Genomic DNA, 15,254 nt, shown 5'->3' on the forward strand with positions numbered 1-15,254 from the left:
TAATGCAGAAATGGATAAAGAAGATGTGGCACATATACACAATGGAATATTACTCAGCCACAAAAAGGAATGAAGTTGAGTCATTAGTAGAGACATGGATGGAGTGTCATACAGAGTGAAGTGAGTCAGAAAGAGGAAAACAATATCGTGTTTTAATACTTATACATGGAATCTAGAAAAATTGTGTAGATGGTCTTATTTGCAAAACTGAAATAGAAACACAGACCTAGAGAACAAATATTTGGATTCCAAGGAGGGGGAGAATGGGTGGGATGAATTAGGAGATTTGGATTAACATATATACGCTATTGATAGCACTGGGAATCCTATTCAGCACTCTGTGGTGACCTAAATGGGAAGGAAATTCAAAAAAGAGGGGACATATGTATACATATAGCTGGTTCACTTGGCTGTGCAGTAGAAACTAACACAATATTGTAAAGCAATTATACTCTATTGAAACTTAAAATTCATGGTCATCAAAAAATGTTTTTCTCGTATGGAAGAGAAATTCTATCAACACTTACACTCTCTTGGAGGAAATACTGGAGAGGAAGCTTCCATATCTCTTTTTATTCCTTCCTCATGTCTTCCCACAGGTGGAGGAATAGCTAAACCCAATCAGTGAGAGATGTGGTCAGAGTAGAAGGGGTAAAGGCAGTTGAGGCATCAAAGATCTTTACAGGAAAGCCATGACTAACAAAAGCAGAAGAAAGTTCGAATTTTAAAGTCACCGTGTTGAAAGGCCCAGTGGATTATGACAACAATAAGCAATGCCTAGAAAACTAGTTTTATGATTGAAGGCTCATGCTGATACACCCTGAAACCCTGCTCAATCACCACATTACAAGGTAGTCAGACATCACACACCTCCTCTGGTGGATTAGAGCTTCTGAAAAAGAAAGAAAAGAAGGAAAGGGGGATTTCCCTGGTGCTTTAGTGGTTAAGAATCCACCTTGCAATGCAAGGGATGTGGGCTTGATCCCTAGTTGGGGAACTGCGATCCCACATGCTGTGAGGTAGCTAAACCTGCCCCTCAACTAGAGATTCCATGCACCACAATGAAAGATCCTGAGTGCTGCAACTGAGACCCAGTGCAAATAAATAAATAGATATTGTTTTAAAAAAGAAGAGGGAAAGAGAGAAGGATGGAGGAAGAGAAAGAAGGAAGCAGGGTGGGAGGGAGGGAAGAACGAACCTGTATCTAATTCTACCTCTACCTCTACCTTCCAACTTAAAACAAATACAAGGCATGGAGGACTATTGATAAACAACAAAATGGAATTCAAACAATCAGATTTACAGTGTGGAAAATTTCACAGAACAAACAACAGGACTTGTTCATAAATAAAGGGAGAGGTAACTCTAACAGACTAAAAGAAATTTGACAGATATATCAACCCAGTGTAACACATACGCCTTGTTCGGAACCTGATTTGGAAAAAAAAAAACTGTGAGAGGACACATTTGAGGCAACTAAGGGAGAGGAAATACGGATCAGATATTAGATAATGTGAAGGGACCATTTTTTGTTTTGTTTTAGTATCATGCGTTTTGAACAAGATCGATGTGGAAGCATTTATTGGTGAAGCTACTATGTTTTCTAGGATTTGCTTTTTGGATATTCTATTAAAAAAAAAATCTATGAGAAAGGATAGATGAAACAAGGATGGTAGGTTGCTGATTCTTGGTGAAATTAAGGCATGGCTATGTGAGGTCACTTGCTAATTTCTCTAATTTTTGTATGATTGTTTGAAGCCTTCCCTGGTGGCACTATTGGTAAAGAACTTGCCTGCCAAGGCAGGAGATGCAAGAGACATGGGTTTAATCCCTGGGTTGGGAAAATCTGCTGGAGAAGGGAATGGCAACCCACTCCGGTACTCTTGCCTGGAAAATTCCATGGACAAAGGAGCCTGGTGTGCTACAGTCCATGGTCACAAAGAATCAGACTCGACTGAGCACACTCACACATGTTACAAAGTTAAAGATGAAGTGGAGGGGTTACTGTCTCCTGAGTTCAGAGCAGGTGTGTCTGGATGCAGACTCCAGTCCCTAGGCTGTGGGCAGACCAGCCAGCTCCCTCTCGGGCAGACAGCCAGAGCTCTGCTCTTTTGTCCTTACCCTTTCTCTGGCTACAACTGGGAGAACTGGGCAAAGGGCATTCAGGTCCCATTCTAGTCTCAGAAGTGTCATCAATCTCTTTTTTGGCTTCAGTTCCAAACTGCGTCCTCTGGCACAATTTGCGCACAACGCTTTACTCTGGAAAAGAAAAGTGACCCTTTGAATCTAATTTAGCTTGGATCGTTGTGATTACCTTCTATCAGCAGAACCCTGGAGGGCAGAGAGGCATCTGTACCTGACCCATGACTGCAGGGAACCAGTCAGATAAGAGAAAGACAGAACTGCTGAATCAAGCAAAGGAATTCTGAGGATAAAGGAAAATGATGCATGTTCCTCAGCTAAGGTCAACTAACCAGGGTAATAAAGATGTTAAAAATCTGAGAAAGTGGGATTGAGTGTTGGCGCAAGTCCCTAAGAGGGAAGAATAAGAACCTAAGACACAGTGGGAGGAATCAGCATCAGAAAGAGAGATGATTTGTTGTTCTGAACATTCGTGGGAAAAAGGAAAAGGATAAAAGAAGCTACGGTGACAAGTTGAGATTGAGATGAAGGAGCCTGAGTTGGATTTTCTCTGGTGGGTGAAACCTTTGGAATAAGAAATAGAGAGAAAGGCAAGGGGCTTGAGCCCAGAGCTAGAATAACAATGATGGTATAAAGGCTGATCTGGTCATGCTTTGGTGATGGCCCAGAAGAGGAGCTGTGTATCCGTAGGTGGGGGCTGTGGGGAGGACAGCTACCGAGCTTCCAGGTTCCCAGGGGACATTTGAATGCAACTCAAGCTTCCCAAGTGGTGCAGTGGTAAAGAATCTGCCTGCCAATACAGGAAGGGTTTGATCTCTGGGTGGGGAAGATTTCCTGGAGAATGAAATCGCAACCCACTCTAGTGTTCTTGCCTGGAGAATCCCATGGACGGAGGAGCCTGGCGGGCTACACTCCATGGGGTATCAAAAGAAGCAGACATGTCTGAGCAACTAAATAGCAACAACAACAAAAATCACACTGTGTGGCTACTCAGATGGAAAAGTCGGGCCTCAAGTGAAAGGGCTTTTTAAAAAAAAATTTATTGGAGTATAGTTGCTTTACAATGTTATGTTAGTTTCTACTATACAGCAAAGTGAGCCAACTATGAGTATACATATACTCCCTCTTTTTTGGATTTCCGTCCCATTTAGGTTACCATGGAGCACTGAGTAGAGTTCCCTGTGCCATACAGTATGTTCTCAATACTTAGCTATTTCATGAAAAGTGAAAGTGAAGTCGCTGAGTCATGTCTGACTCTTTGCAACCCCATGGAGTGGAGCCTACCAGGCTCCTCTGTCCATGGAATTTTCCAGGCAAGAGTACTGGAGTGGGTGGCCATTTCCTTCTCCAGGGGATCTTCTCGACCCAGGGATCAAACCTGGGTCTTCCACATTGCAGGCAGACGCTTTACCATCTGAGTCACCTGGGAAGCCCCTAACTATTCCATACATAGCATCATTAGTGTATATATGTCAATCTCAATCTTCTGATTCATCCCACCTCCTTCTTCCCCCCATACCTTTGTTCTGTATGTCTGTGTCTCCATCTGCTTTGCAAATAAGATCACCTATACAATTTTATTTTTCAGATTCCACATATATGTTAATATACAGTATTTGTTTTTCTCCTTCTGACTTACTTCACTCTGTAGGACAGTCTCTAGGTCCATCCACGTCTCTACAAATGACCCAGTTTCATTCCTTTTTATGGTTGAGTAATATTCCTTTGCATATATGTACCACATCATCTCCATCCATTCTTCTATTGATGTACATTTAGGTTGTTTCCATGTCTTGGCTGTTGTAAATCATGCCACGTGGTATTTACAAAACAACAACAACAACAACAACAACCCAGGATAGGACTTCAAGTTTCTACTCTCAAGGGCCTGAGTTTGATCCCTGGTCAGGGAACTAAGATCCCAAAAGCCTAGGAGAAGATGGCTCAGAAGGTTCTGTGTGGAGAGGCACCATCATCCAGAGAAGTTCATGTACAGAGCTGCTGGCCTTCCTGTTTCTCCCCTGCTTGCCTGGAGTGTCCCATCAAGCATCCTCACTTAGGTCTGAGTCAGATGGCAAGTTCTAGAAGATCCTCAAAATCACAAAGTGTTCCTATGGTATCCTCTCCTTTGTTTAAATCATCTGTGCCAGCCTTATTCCATAACTGGCTCTTAAAGTTATTTTTGTACCATAAACATGGAGAACATAAGCTTCAAGTAAATAGAACAGTGGTAAGGCTGCATTTTCACAGAAAACTATTATCAGCCTCTTTGGTGATTTTAAATTAGTTTATTAATTGTATCAACACATTTACCAGGGTTTTGAGTATCCAGACTAGGCATTTTCTTAAATATTTGAATCCCAGGGACGGAGGAGCCTAGTGGGCTGCCGTCTATGGGGTCGCACAGAGTCGGACACGACTGAAGCGACTTAGCAGCAGCAGCAGCAGCAGCAGTGCTAATTAAGTACACACAATTCAGAAACAGCTTTAGCTGTTACAACAGAGAACATATTTTCAACAGAGGCACAGAAGAAAAGGTATCTAAGGAGAATCAGTATTTCCTACGATATTTTCTCACAGAAATCAAAACAATGTTAGATTTTATTTAGTACTCAGTATATACATGGGGCTTCCCCGATGGCTCAGCCTGCAATGCAGGAGACACAGGAGATTTGGTTTTGATCCCTGGGTGGGGAAGATCCCCTGGAGGAGGAAATGGAAACCCACTCCAGGATTCTTGTCTGAAAAATCCCATGGACAGAGGAGCCTGGCTGGCTATATCCAAAGGGACGCAAAAAGTCAGACACAACTGAGCGACCAAAAAAAGAAAAAATATACATTATGTTGAAAAGTACTTCTATTACCCCCCAAAGTGCTTCTTCCTTCTCCAAGAAATGTTGATAATTACTTGTACAACTTAAAAAAGTGACAATTTTTATAAATTCAATAAGAATTTTTATTTTTTTAATTATTAAAAAAAAATTTTTGGTCATGCTGGGCAGCATACAGGATCTTAGTTCCCCAACCAAGGATCAAATTTGTGCCCCCTGCAGTGGAAGCATGGAGTCTTAACCACTGAACTACCAGAGAAGTCCCTCAATAACAATTTTTAAAATGATATACAACAATAAACACACAATTCCCCAAATATCTTGCAAGTATTAGTTTTAGCTATTTGCATGAACATCTTTGAATTGTCTCAAGAGTATCACACTGAGTTGTTTTAATCTACAAAACTGGCTAAGACCTAGTGAAAACCACAGCTTAGTAAACACAGCAAATTTTGGGAAAAAAAAAAATTAAAGACATGAGGTTTTTTTAAAGCAAATAATAAAAAATACACAAATAAGGCCTTGAGTAGTTTATGTGCTCACTACAAACAGACTTAAGTTTAAAAAAAAATGCAAAAAAAAATGTAAGTGAAAAGATTGGCTTTCTCTTATCATGGCATTAAGTTTATGGCAAGTAGGTAAACTTCAGTTTATATATATATATATACTGGCTGCTCAGTGATAAAGAATTTGCCTGCCAACGCAGGAGACGCAGGTTTGATCCTTGGGTGGGGAAGATCCCCTGGATAAGGAAATGGCAATCTACTCCAGTATTCTTGCCTGGGAAATTCCATGGATGGAGGAACCTGGTGGGAGTTCAAGGAGTTGCAAAAGAGTCGGATGTGGCTTAGCAACTAAACAACAGCAACAATAATGTGCAAAAAATGTGCACATATTTGAGACTAGATGTCCTGCCAGAGGGCCCTGAGTTCCCATGGTTCCAACTCTGCATCTGAATACTTTACTGATATGCGTGTATCCCATTCTTATGTCCACCCAAGGGGAGATCTCAATAGACAGGTTGCAAAGAACTCACAGCAGCCCGTCCTGGCTTTGGGACATGATGACCTGAGTGCACAATATTGACTGATAATTCCACTGAGGGAGAGAGTCCGGACTTCTTAGAAGTTATTATTAAAGTATCAGCATTTCAATTTGGCTGAGGATATGAAGTGTTTCAAGGGTTGTTTGACTGACTGACTTTCTTTCCTTGCTCCAGGTCCCCCCCTGCTCTGCACCTTAGCATGGAGCAGACGGCCTGCTGGAAGTTGCTGCTGACGACCACGTACAGTAACAGGTTACCAAAGGTATTCAGGGCAGCTAGCGGTCTCGAAACGATGTACGCTTCATGGATCTGATGCTCAGTGGAGCAGCTAATGGAAAGCAGGCGAGATTCGATCCGAATGACCCTCAAGATATGGAAGGGCAAAAAGCATATATAAAACACGAGAAGCAGCAGAATGGTGAGCCTGCGTGCTTTCTGCTTCAGGCAGCTGTGCGTCTGAGGTCCTTGCGTTAGGGTGTAGATAATCATTGTATAGCAGAGCGTCACTATCACCAAAGGGAGGCAGAAAGTGGTGGCGGTCAAAATTAGATTGTACCATTTGATGGTCATGAGGTCATCCGAGCTGGTGAGGTCAAGGCAGGCGGATCTGTTGGTGCTGGTGGTGGCTGTGATCAGGAAGGTCATGGGAATGACGGCCACCAGTGACACGATCCACACCACCACACTGGCCACCACGGCCCATCGCGTTTTGTGGATGGAGAAGCAGCTCATGGGGTGAATGATGACAAAGTAGCGGAAGATGCTGAAGCAGGTGAGGAAGAGAATGCTACTGTACAGGTTGAAGTGGAAGCCGAAGCGAATGAACTTGCACATGAAGTCCCCGAAGACCCAGTGTTCTCCGCCAGCGTAGTAGTGAATCAGGAAGGGCAGGCTGCTGAGATACAGCAGGTCGGTGCAGGCCAGGTTCAGCATGATGATGGTGCTGCTTCTCCAGGGCCGCATTTTGAAGATGTACGTGGAGATGGCTATCACATTTCCGGGAAAACCCACCAGGAAGATGATGCTATAAATAACAGGGAGGTAATGCGTCTTGAGTGGGATCTTTTCATTGGTGCAGTTTTCAAGAGCAGCTGCATAATCAGGAAAATCAGAGGCATTTGAAAATTCATCTAGTGGCTCATTCATGGCTGTCTCCTTTCATCTTGCAAGAAGACAAGAGAGTTCAGTTTGGCAATACGGACTGAGAGAAAGTAACTCGCTGATAAAGGAAAATAGAAAACATTAATGGTAAGGTAATGAAAACAATGATCCACTTTTAAACAAAAATTGCTTGAACAGCCTCAATTGGCCACTTCTTTCTCTTTAATCTCCAAAGAGAAGAAATTGAATTTCTAAGAAAATGACTGTAAGGCAAGTTACTAAAGACATCTAACAACGATATAAAAGTTAAATGCTGTGAGAATTAAAAGGGCTCCCCTGGTGGCTCAGCTGGCCAAGAATCCACCTGCAATGTGGAAGACCCGGGTTCGATCCCTTGGTTGAGAAGATCCCCTGGAGAAGGGAATGGCTACCCACTCCAGTATTCTGGCCTGGAGAATCCCCAGGACTGTATTGTTCATGGGGTTGCAAAGAGTCAGACACGACTGAGAGAGACTTTCACTTCACTTCATAAGAATTAAAATAAAGGATTTGGGGGGAAATCCCCACGTGTAGCTGTGAAAAACAACTTAGCCAGGCTGCTACTGGGGCAAGCTCTAAGGTATCACCATTAGAGACTTACCCACAACAAGATCCACCATTAATCATGTATAAGGCTATCTATTTTAAATATAGCAGTGTATACATGTCAATCCCGGGCTTTCCGAATGGCTCAGTGGATAAAAAATCCACCCGCAATGCAGGAGACTCCGGTTTGATCCCTGGGTTGTGAAGATGCCCTAGAGGAGGAAATGGCAACCCACTCAAGTATTCTTGCCTGAAAAATTCCACAGACAGTGAAGCCTGGTGGGCTATAGTCCAAAGGGTCACAAAGAGCTGGACACAACTGAGTGACTGAGCACCCCCTTGAACATGTCAATCCCAAACTCCTAATTGAGCCTTCCCCCCGAAGGGCCTACTGTATAACACAGAGAACTCTGAACAACATTCTGTAATAACCTAAATGGGAAAAGAATAAGAATAGATACATGTATATGTAAAACTGAATCATTTAGCTGTATGTATACCTGAAACTAGCATAACATTATTAATCAACTCTGCTCCAATATAAAATAAAAATTAAAAAAAGATTCAGTCACCAAAACAAAATAATCACCCATGAGGCACTTCACCACAGTATTACCTCTAAACTTGACAAAAAGCTGAGAAATATTTCTCATTATCTCTACTTTACAGAAGAGACTAAAATTGCAACCTATTCTTGATAACATCTAGTGGCACAGGTGGGATTTGAACCTCCATTTGTCTGACTTAGAATGCATTCTCTTTCCAAACTGCCTCACTCTGCACCTCCCAGTCTGGATGGCCCTAAATGAGGGGTGCGATAGGAAGTGTAAAGGCATGAAAAGACTGAATACTGGACATTTTTAAATATAGATTCAGTGCATTCCAACTTGATGTGTCTGGTGGATTTCATTTTCAAATTTCAGCTCTTCCAACCCATTTAATGTAATTTGTTCATGTTGTGTGTGGGGGGAGGAGGGGTGGGGGCGTTTGAAGGGGAAGAAGGCACAGCAGCTCCACACAGTGTTAAGAGCTAGAGTGCTATAACCAGAGGGCCTGACCTTGACTCTGTTCAGTCAAAGAGGAGTTGTGTGTCCCTAAGCAAGTTGCCTACACTCTCCAGTACTGGGAAGAAGGGGGAGTTTTACTTTAATTTTCTTCTTCTTGCTTATCAGTGTTTGCTAAAACTTTGACTGTGTATTACAGCATGAAGTTCATTTAAAAGAAGAATTACTTACAATTAGTTTATTATTCAGATGTAAATAGCTGTTGGTAAAATGTATTCACTTACATATTTATGCAGTGCCCACTGTGTATTAATTAGGCACTCTGCCAGATCCTAGAGATACCAAATGAATAACATGCACAGATGTACAAGCCACTATCACAGCCTACTTGGGGAGGTGGACAGAGAAATTATTTTAACAAAGTACAACTCTGCCTCATAGAACTGTCAATATACCACCACCACCACCACCCAAAAAGACAAGAAAAACACTTGGACACAACTGGACACATAATAAGCGCTCAATAAATGGTAGCTGTTAATTGCTAGGGGCTTCCCTGATAGCTCAGTTGGTAAAGAATCCTCCTGCAATGCAGGAGACCCCGTTTCAATTCCTGGTTCAGGAAGATCGGCTGGAGAAGGGATGGGCTACCCACTCCAGTATTCTTGGATTTCCCTTGTGGCTCAGCTGGTAAAGAATCCGCCTACAATGCAGGAGACCTTAGTTTGATCCCTGGTTTGGGAAGATCCCTTGGAGAAGGGAAGGGCTACCCAGTCCAGTATTCTGGCCTGGAGAATTCCATGGACTGTATAGTCCATGGGGTCGCAAAATGTCGGACATGACTGAGTAACTTTCACATGTTAACTGTTAAGACCTCTGATAGATGAACAGTACAAGGCTGTACAATAGTACTGATATAACAAGGGCTTCCGGTGACTCAGATGGTAAAGAATCTGCTTGCAATGCAGGAGTCTTGGGTTCGATCCCTGGTTTGGGAAGATCCCCTGGAAAAGGAAGTAGCAACCCACTCCAGTATTGTTGCCTGGAGAATTCTATGGACAGAGGAGCCTGGAGGGCTATAGTCTATGGGGTCACAAAGAGTCAGATACGACTAAGTGACTAACACTTTCACTTTCACTATATTACAAAGAAGAAAGGGATCAGATACCTGGGGACAGGACAGGGCACTAAAGGAACATCATTTAGGAGGGAACATTTCAGCTTTTCAGGAAACAAGCAAGAGGAGAAGAAGGCACTCTAGGCAAAGAAAACAGCATGTGCAAAGGCACTGAGGTCTGAGCAAAGGCACTGAGGTCTGACCGAGTTCAAGAGATTTCAAGAGAAACCTCAGAATACATTTAAACATCTATCACTTTTATTCTGAATGAATTGGGGCAAGAATAGCTCAAGGATAGGAAACCTTCCAGAGTTGGAGAGGGCAGTTGTCAGAATCCTCACGTGAGAGGCCAGTGCTCCCTGAAAGGGAGAGTGTTAGCCGCTCAGTCGTGTCCAACTCTTACAACTCCATGGACTGTAGCCCACCAGGCTCTTCTATCCATGGGATTCTCCAGGCACGAAGACTGGAGTGGGTTGCCATTCTCTTCTCCAAGGGATCTTCCTGAACCAGGGATTGAACCTGTGTCTCCTGCATTGCAGGCAGATTCTTTACCACCTGAGCCACCAGAGAAGCCCAAGTGCTCCCTGGGATCGTGTATTACTGATCCAAAGTGAAGGTGTTTCTCCTGGTCCAGTTAGTTTATCCTCGGGGATGATGCTACTGCCAGAACCATCACGGACACAGCACTCGGGGAGACAGGAGTCAGGCACTGCTGACCAGCAAGGGTGTTACTGCTGCTAACAGGCCAGAAGACCACAGCTGGTCCCTTAGCCAAAAGCCATAATGCACTCATGCACGGATAGAAGGCAGTCATTTAAACCCCAAAGAAAACAGTCAGGGAGTCCCTGAAGCGGCACTTCCTGAAATCTGTTCTTAGCAAGTCCAGACTCAAGACCTCATCACCTATCTGTCGACTCCCTGAAAACAGAAATAAGAAGTCACCTCGTACCCCAGGGGCTGACACACAGAGGGCCTCAATAAACATTTGAGAATAAAAGAATCATGAGTAACATCAGCTAAATTTATCTTGTGCCGAAAAGCTAGTGAAGCAGCAACTGTTATTAAAAAAGAAAAAAAAAGTTTGGTTCTTTCAATAGCTTTAAAGTAAGGAGCAAAATTAATTTCTGTCATTGCAAATAAACCCCTGCCATGTTAATAGGGCCATTTTAAACCATAATCATATCAGGAAAAGGCAGGCTGTAGGTAGAAACAACCACCTCATTGTTTTGAAAAACAACAGTGCAATGTGGGATTTATTGAAGAGTGACTGACCAATTGTAAGGGAGGAAGGGTTGACTGAGAAATGTCACCTCCACACCTTAAACCTTTTGAAAGAACAGTTTGAGTTTACCAAACACGTGTGAAGTTAAGAACAGGAGACGAAAACTAGTCGGGGCTGTGAGCCAAGTAGAATGAGGTGGTTTCTTTCCTCATCAGTCCTAGAGTCCTGTGCGATTCACAGCTGCTCCCAGAGCACCAGACTGCCATAAAGGAGCCATGTCCATTCAAAGGACATTGTGGAATAATGCAGTCTGTTTCCTACCCTTGGCCACAACAGTGGCTCTCAATCGTAGGGAGGTTACAGACCATCTAGGACTACCAGACTCTCTATAAACTAGAGATAATAATTTATCAAGCTTCAACAAAACCAGACAGATATGTTTCAACTGAATTAAATGGCACACAAATAAAAGCCAGCACCAAAGATTTGGGAATTTTTTTTATAATGGAAAAACCCCATTATTTTAGCCTCTACTTTTTTTTCACTAAAAGTGGGAAGAGATTGCAAGAGTTTAAGGCTACCTGCAGGATGTCAGTGTTTTGAGAACGCACAGCTCAGGACCTCTATCCCAAGACCAGCCTTCCCATGAACCTCACAGACTGGGATTGCAGGCTTTTGTGGATAAAGAAGGCAGGACTAGACATGGTGTCTACCCACAGGGCAGCATATACTGCATTGCATCCACAGAGGAATCTTGCCCACTTGGAGGAAACAAGTCCAGTGGGACAAATGATGCAATGTGATTTTTCTAGGGTAGCTGAGACTTTTGTAGCAAACTCTTATCCAACCCTCCCCCCAACTCCTCTGCAGCTCCCCCCAGCACACCCTGGGTTTTCCTAGTGCTGCTCTAAGGCTAAGCTACCATCCATTCTTTCCTCCTTTTCCCAAGTTACCAGCTGACCAGGGAGACACAGACTTGGAACCATGCCCCTCTCACCCTCCCTCTGAGTCTTCCAAAACCCTGCAGCTGGGGTTGCATGCGGTTACCAAGAGAAACCTTGGATATACCTTTCATTCACAAAGGTTCATCCTGGTTTCCTTATCTGTGTGTACACGTCTTCATGCTAAGTCACTTCAGTTGTATCTAATTCTTTGAGATCCTATGGATGAGAGCCTCTGTCCATGGGATTCTCCAGGCAAGAATATTGGAACGGGTTGCCATTTCCTCCTCTCAGGGGTCTTCCCAACCCAGGGATCGAACCTGAGTCTCTCAGGTCTCCTGCATTGGCAGACAGGTTCTTTTACCACTAGTGCCACCTGGAAAACCCCAGTTTCCTCATCTACATATTTATAAACTAGTTGAATTTTGTACTAATGGAAAACAGACCAATTCTTAGCTCTCCTTTGTGATGAGAGTGAATGTTGTCTTCTCTGGACCCTGAAGGAATCCCCTCTCCCCAACTCTTCCCTCAAACCCAAATTTCAGACAAGAATCTGCAAGTCCAGTACCCTGAGGACCCTCAGGACCTGCTATGCTCATGGAGCCCAAAGATGTGATTTTAGCTGTTTGATCACCAATATTCTCCAATTAGGAGAAGGCAATGGCAATCCACTCCAGTATTCTTACCTGGAAAATCCCATGGCCGGAGGGGCCTGGTGGGTGCAGTCCATGTGGTTGCAAAGAGTAGGACACGACTGAACTACTTCACTTTCACTTTTCACTTTCATGCATTGGAGAAGGAAATGGCAACCCACTCCAGTGTTCTTGCCTGGAGAATCCCAGGGACGGCGGAGCCTGGTGGGCTGCTGTCTATTGGGTCGCACAGAGTCGGACACAACTAAAGCGACTTAGCAGCAGCAGCAGCAGCATTCTCCAATTAAAGAAAATCTATGGAATTGCACATAAAGACACACACAAGTTTTGCATACAATCTGGAGGTTTAGAGATTGTATTAGTTCGCTTAATCTATAGCAAGGAAACAAAACAAGATATAATAAAGGCATTGCAAGGGGAAATGTGTTTGTCCGCTTGTTTGTGGAGGGGTCTGCCAGACAGCATCTTTGGATTTTGCTAACACCAGAAAGCCCAGAAACACACAGTGTGAACTAAGAACGCATCCGGAGGGCGGAACCAGTCGATGTCAGAGAGGAACTCCCTGCCCGCAGAGTCCCCACGCTTGGTCTCAAAAAAGGTAAGAGAGGAAACCCACAGTCAGGAACTTCTCCAGGGCTCCCTGAGACAAATCTCCGGTCATTCTAGGCTTTAACTGTCCCCAGGTGCGTCCCTCCTCCATGCCACAACGCGGGGTGCTACACCTGCGGTTAAGTTGGGGCCCGGGACTCCCACCTTCGCTGGGTCCTGCAGCAGAGACTGGCCCCCCGAGGCTCTGTTCCCTCTGGGTGGGGGCATCCCACATTCAGGTCCCCATTCCCGGATGAGCGCGGGTTCCCCCCACAGCCGGCTCCCTCCCGCCTCGAGCCCAGCTCGCCCAGGTCGCAGCTCACCTGGTACCCCAGGCGCAACCGCCGTGCGCCCCAGTGGCCGTCGGAGCGCGGCTGCGCCCTGGCGGCGGGACGGTCCCAGCAGAGGTAGGCGCGCCGCCCCAGTCCCTCCCACCGCGGGAGCCCACGCAGCAGGTGCGCGCCCAGGTCCCGCCCAGCCCGCAGCGGACAGCATCCTCCGTCATCCACTTTCATGGGCAACGCAGGGACATCAGCTTCTGCTCCCGGGGATCTCTGAACATCCTCCGCGCCTGTTTTACGCGAAACTGACCAGAGGGAGTATTTACAAGGAAGCAAACACAGCCTTTTCATACTGTTCATACTGTAGGCTCCGGGAGTAGGCATCCCGGAGTGGAGTTGGTGATGGACAGGGAAGCCTCGCGTGCCGCAGTCCATAGGGTCGCAAAGAGTCGGACACGACTGAGCGACTGAACTGAACTGAACTGAACAGAAACACAGCCTGGCAGGAGGGTTCTCGCCCCAGATCCATTGTAAGAGAAAGATTACCAGAAGCTTTCCCAAGTAAAAGATGCTTGGGCATTTTCCCTTGATGATCAGAATGTCGGGGTAAAGAGGAAATGGCTTAAAGGGATTATTTAAAAACAGGCATGTGGTCCTAGAATTTTAGGTGTGGAAAGGACATTTACAAATATCCAGTCCTGGGAATGTACACTGGTGCAGTTGCTCTGGAAAACAGCATGATGGTTTCTCAAAAAAATTAAAAATAAAATGACCACCTGATCCAGCAGTTCCACTCTGGGTATATTCCCCAAAGAATCAAAAATAGTTTCAAAGAGATATGGGTACACACAGGTTTATAGCAGCATTATTTACAGTAGCCAAAATGGGGAAGCAGCTCAAATGTCCACAAGTGGATGATAAGTAAAAAGTAGTATGTGCATACAAGGACTCTTATTCAGGCTTAGAGAGGAAGGAAATTCTGACATATGCTACAACATGAATGAACCTTGCAGACATTACATTCAGTGAAATATGCCAGTCTCGATAAGATAAATGTAGTATGATTCTGCTTACATGAGATGTTTGCTGCTGCTGCTGCTAAGTTGCTTCAGTCATGTCCGACTCTGTACGACCCCATGGACAGCAGCCCACCAGGCTCCTCTGTCCAAGGGATTCTCTAGGCAAGAATACTGGAGTGGGTTGCCATTTCCTTCTCCAACATGAGATGTTTATAGTAGTCCAATTCATAGAGACAGAAAATATCAATACAATGGTGGTTGCCAGGGGCTGGAAGTAGAAGGGATGGGATGTGTTTGTTTAATGGGTACAGAGTTCAGTTTTGAAAGATGAAAACAGTCCTGAGGGTGGACAGTGCTAATGGTTGCATGACAACATGAATATATTTGATGACCATCAACCATACACTTGAAAATGATTAAGATAGTAAATTTTATGTCATATGTATTTTACCACAATTTTAAAAATTCTGTTAAAAACCCCATTTTTATGGTCTCTGTTTACAAAGGAGATCACTGAGAATTAGAGATACAAGTGACAAGCCTGAGAACAAGGCCAGGGAGGCCTGAGTTAAACCAAGGCATTGGTTCTCTGTTCTGACTGCACTGTGCTGGGGTTAGCTGGCCCATTTGATGGGAGCCATTGTTCTTTCTTTCAGATATCGATGTGCTAGGACTTTCTTGACCTCCCGTGATTAAGACTCCAAGCTTCCAATCCTGGGGGTGCA

The 15,254-nt window shown here is 44.3% G+C and overlaps 1 protein-coding gene across 2 annotated transcripts; it reads right to left on the minus strand.

The window, feature by feature from the left end:
• Positions 1–4,437: 4,437 nt before the first annotated feature.
• Positions 4,438–13,630, minus strand: OXGR1 (oxoglutarate receptor 1). 2 transcript variants are annotated; one of them, XM_081549692.1, is made up of 3 exons: positions 13,553–13,594; positions 12,675–12,935; positions 4,438–7,237 (listed from the first exon to the last, which is right to left on the minus strand). In XM_081549692.1, exon 3 carries the CDS (start codon positions 7,162–7,164, stop codon positions 6,151–6,153), a length of 1,014 nt encoding a protein of 337 aa, XP_081405818.1. In that variant the 5' UTR covers positions 7,165–7,237; positions 12,675–12,935; positions 13,553–13,594; the 3' UTR covers positions 4,438–6,150. The 2 variants fall into 2 exon arrangements, with proteins under 2 accessions (XP_081405818.1, XP_081405820.1); XM_081549694.1 differs by lacking the exon at positions 12,675–12,935 and having other exon boundaries at positions 13,553–13,630.
• Positions 13,631–15,254: the final 1,624 nt, after the last annotated feature.

Source organism: Giraffa tippelskirchi, chromosome 12 (assembly GCF_054371585.1).
Source record: "Giraffa tippelskirchi isolate mGirTip1 chromosome 12, T2T-mGirTip1v1.2.pri, whole genome shotgun sequence".
Taxonomy (NCBI): Eukaryota; Metazoa; Chordata; class Mammalia; order Artiodactyla; family Giraffidae; genus Giraffa; species Giraffa tippelskirchi.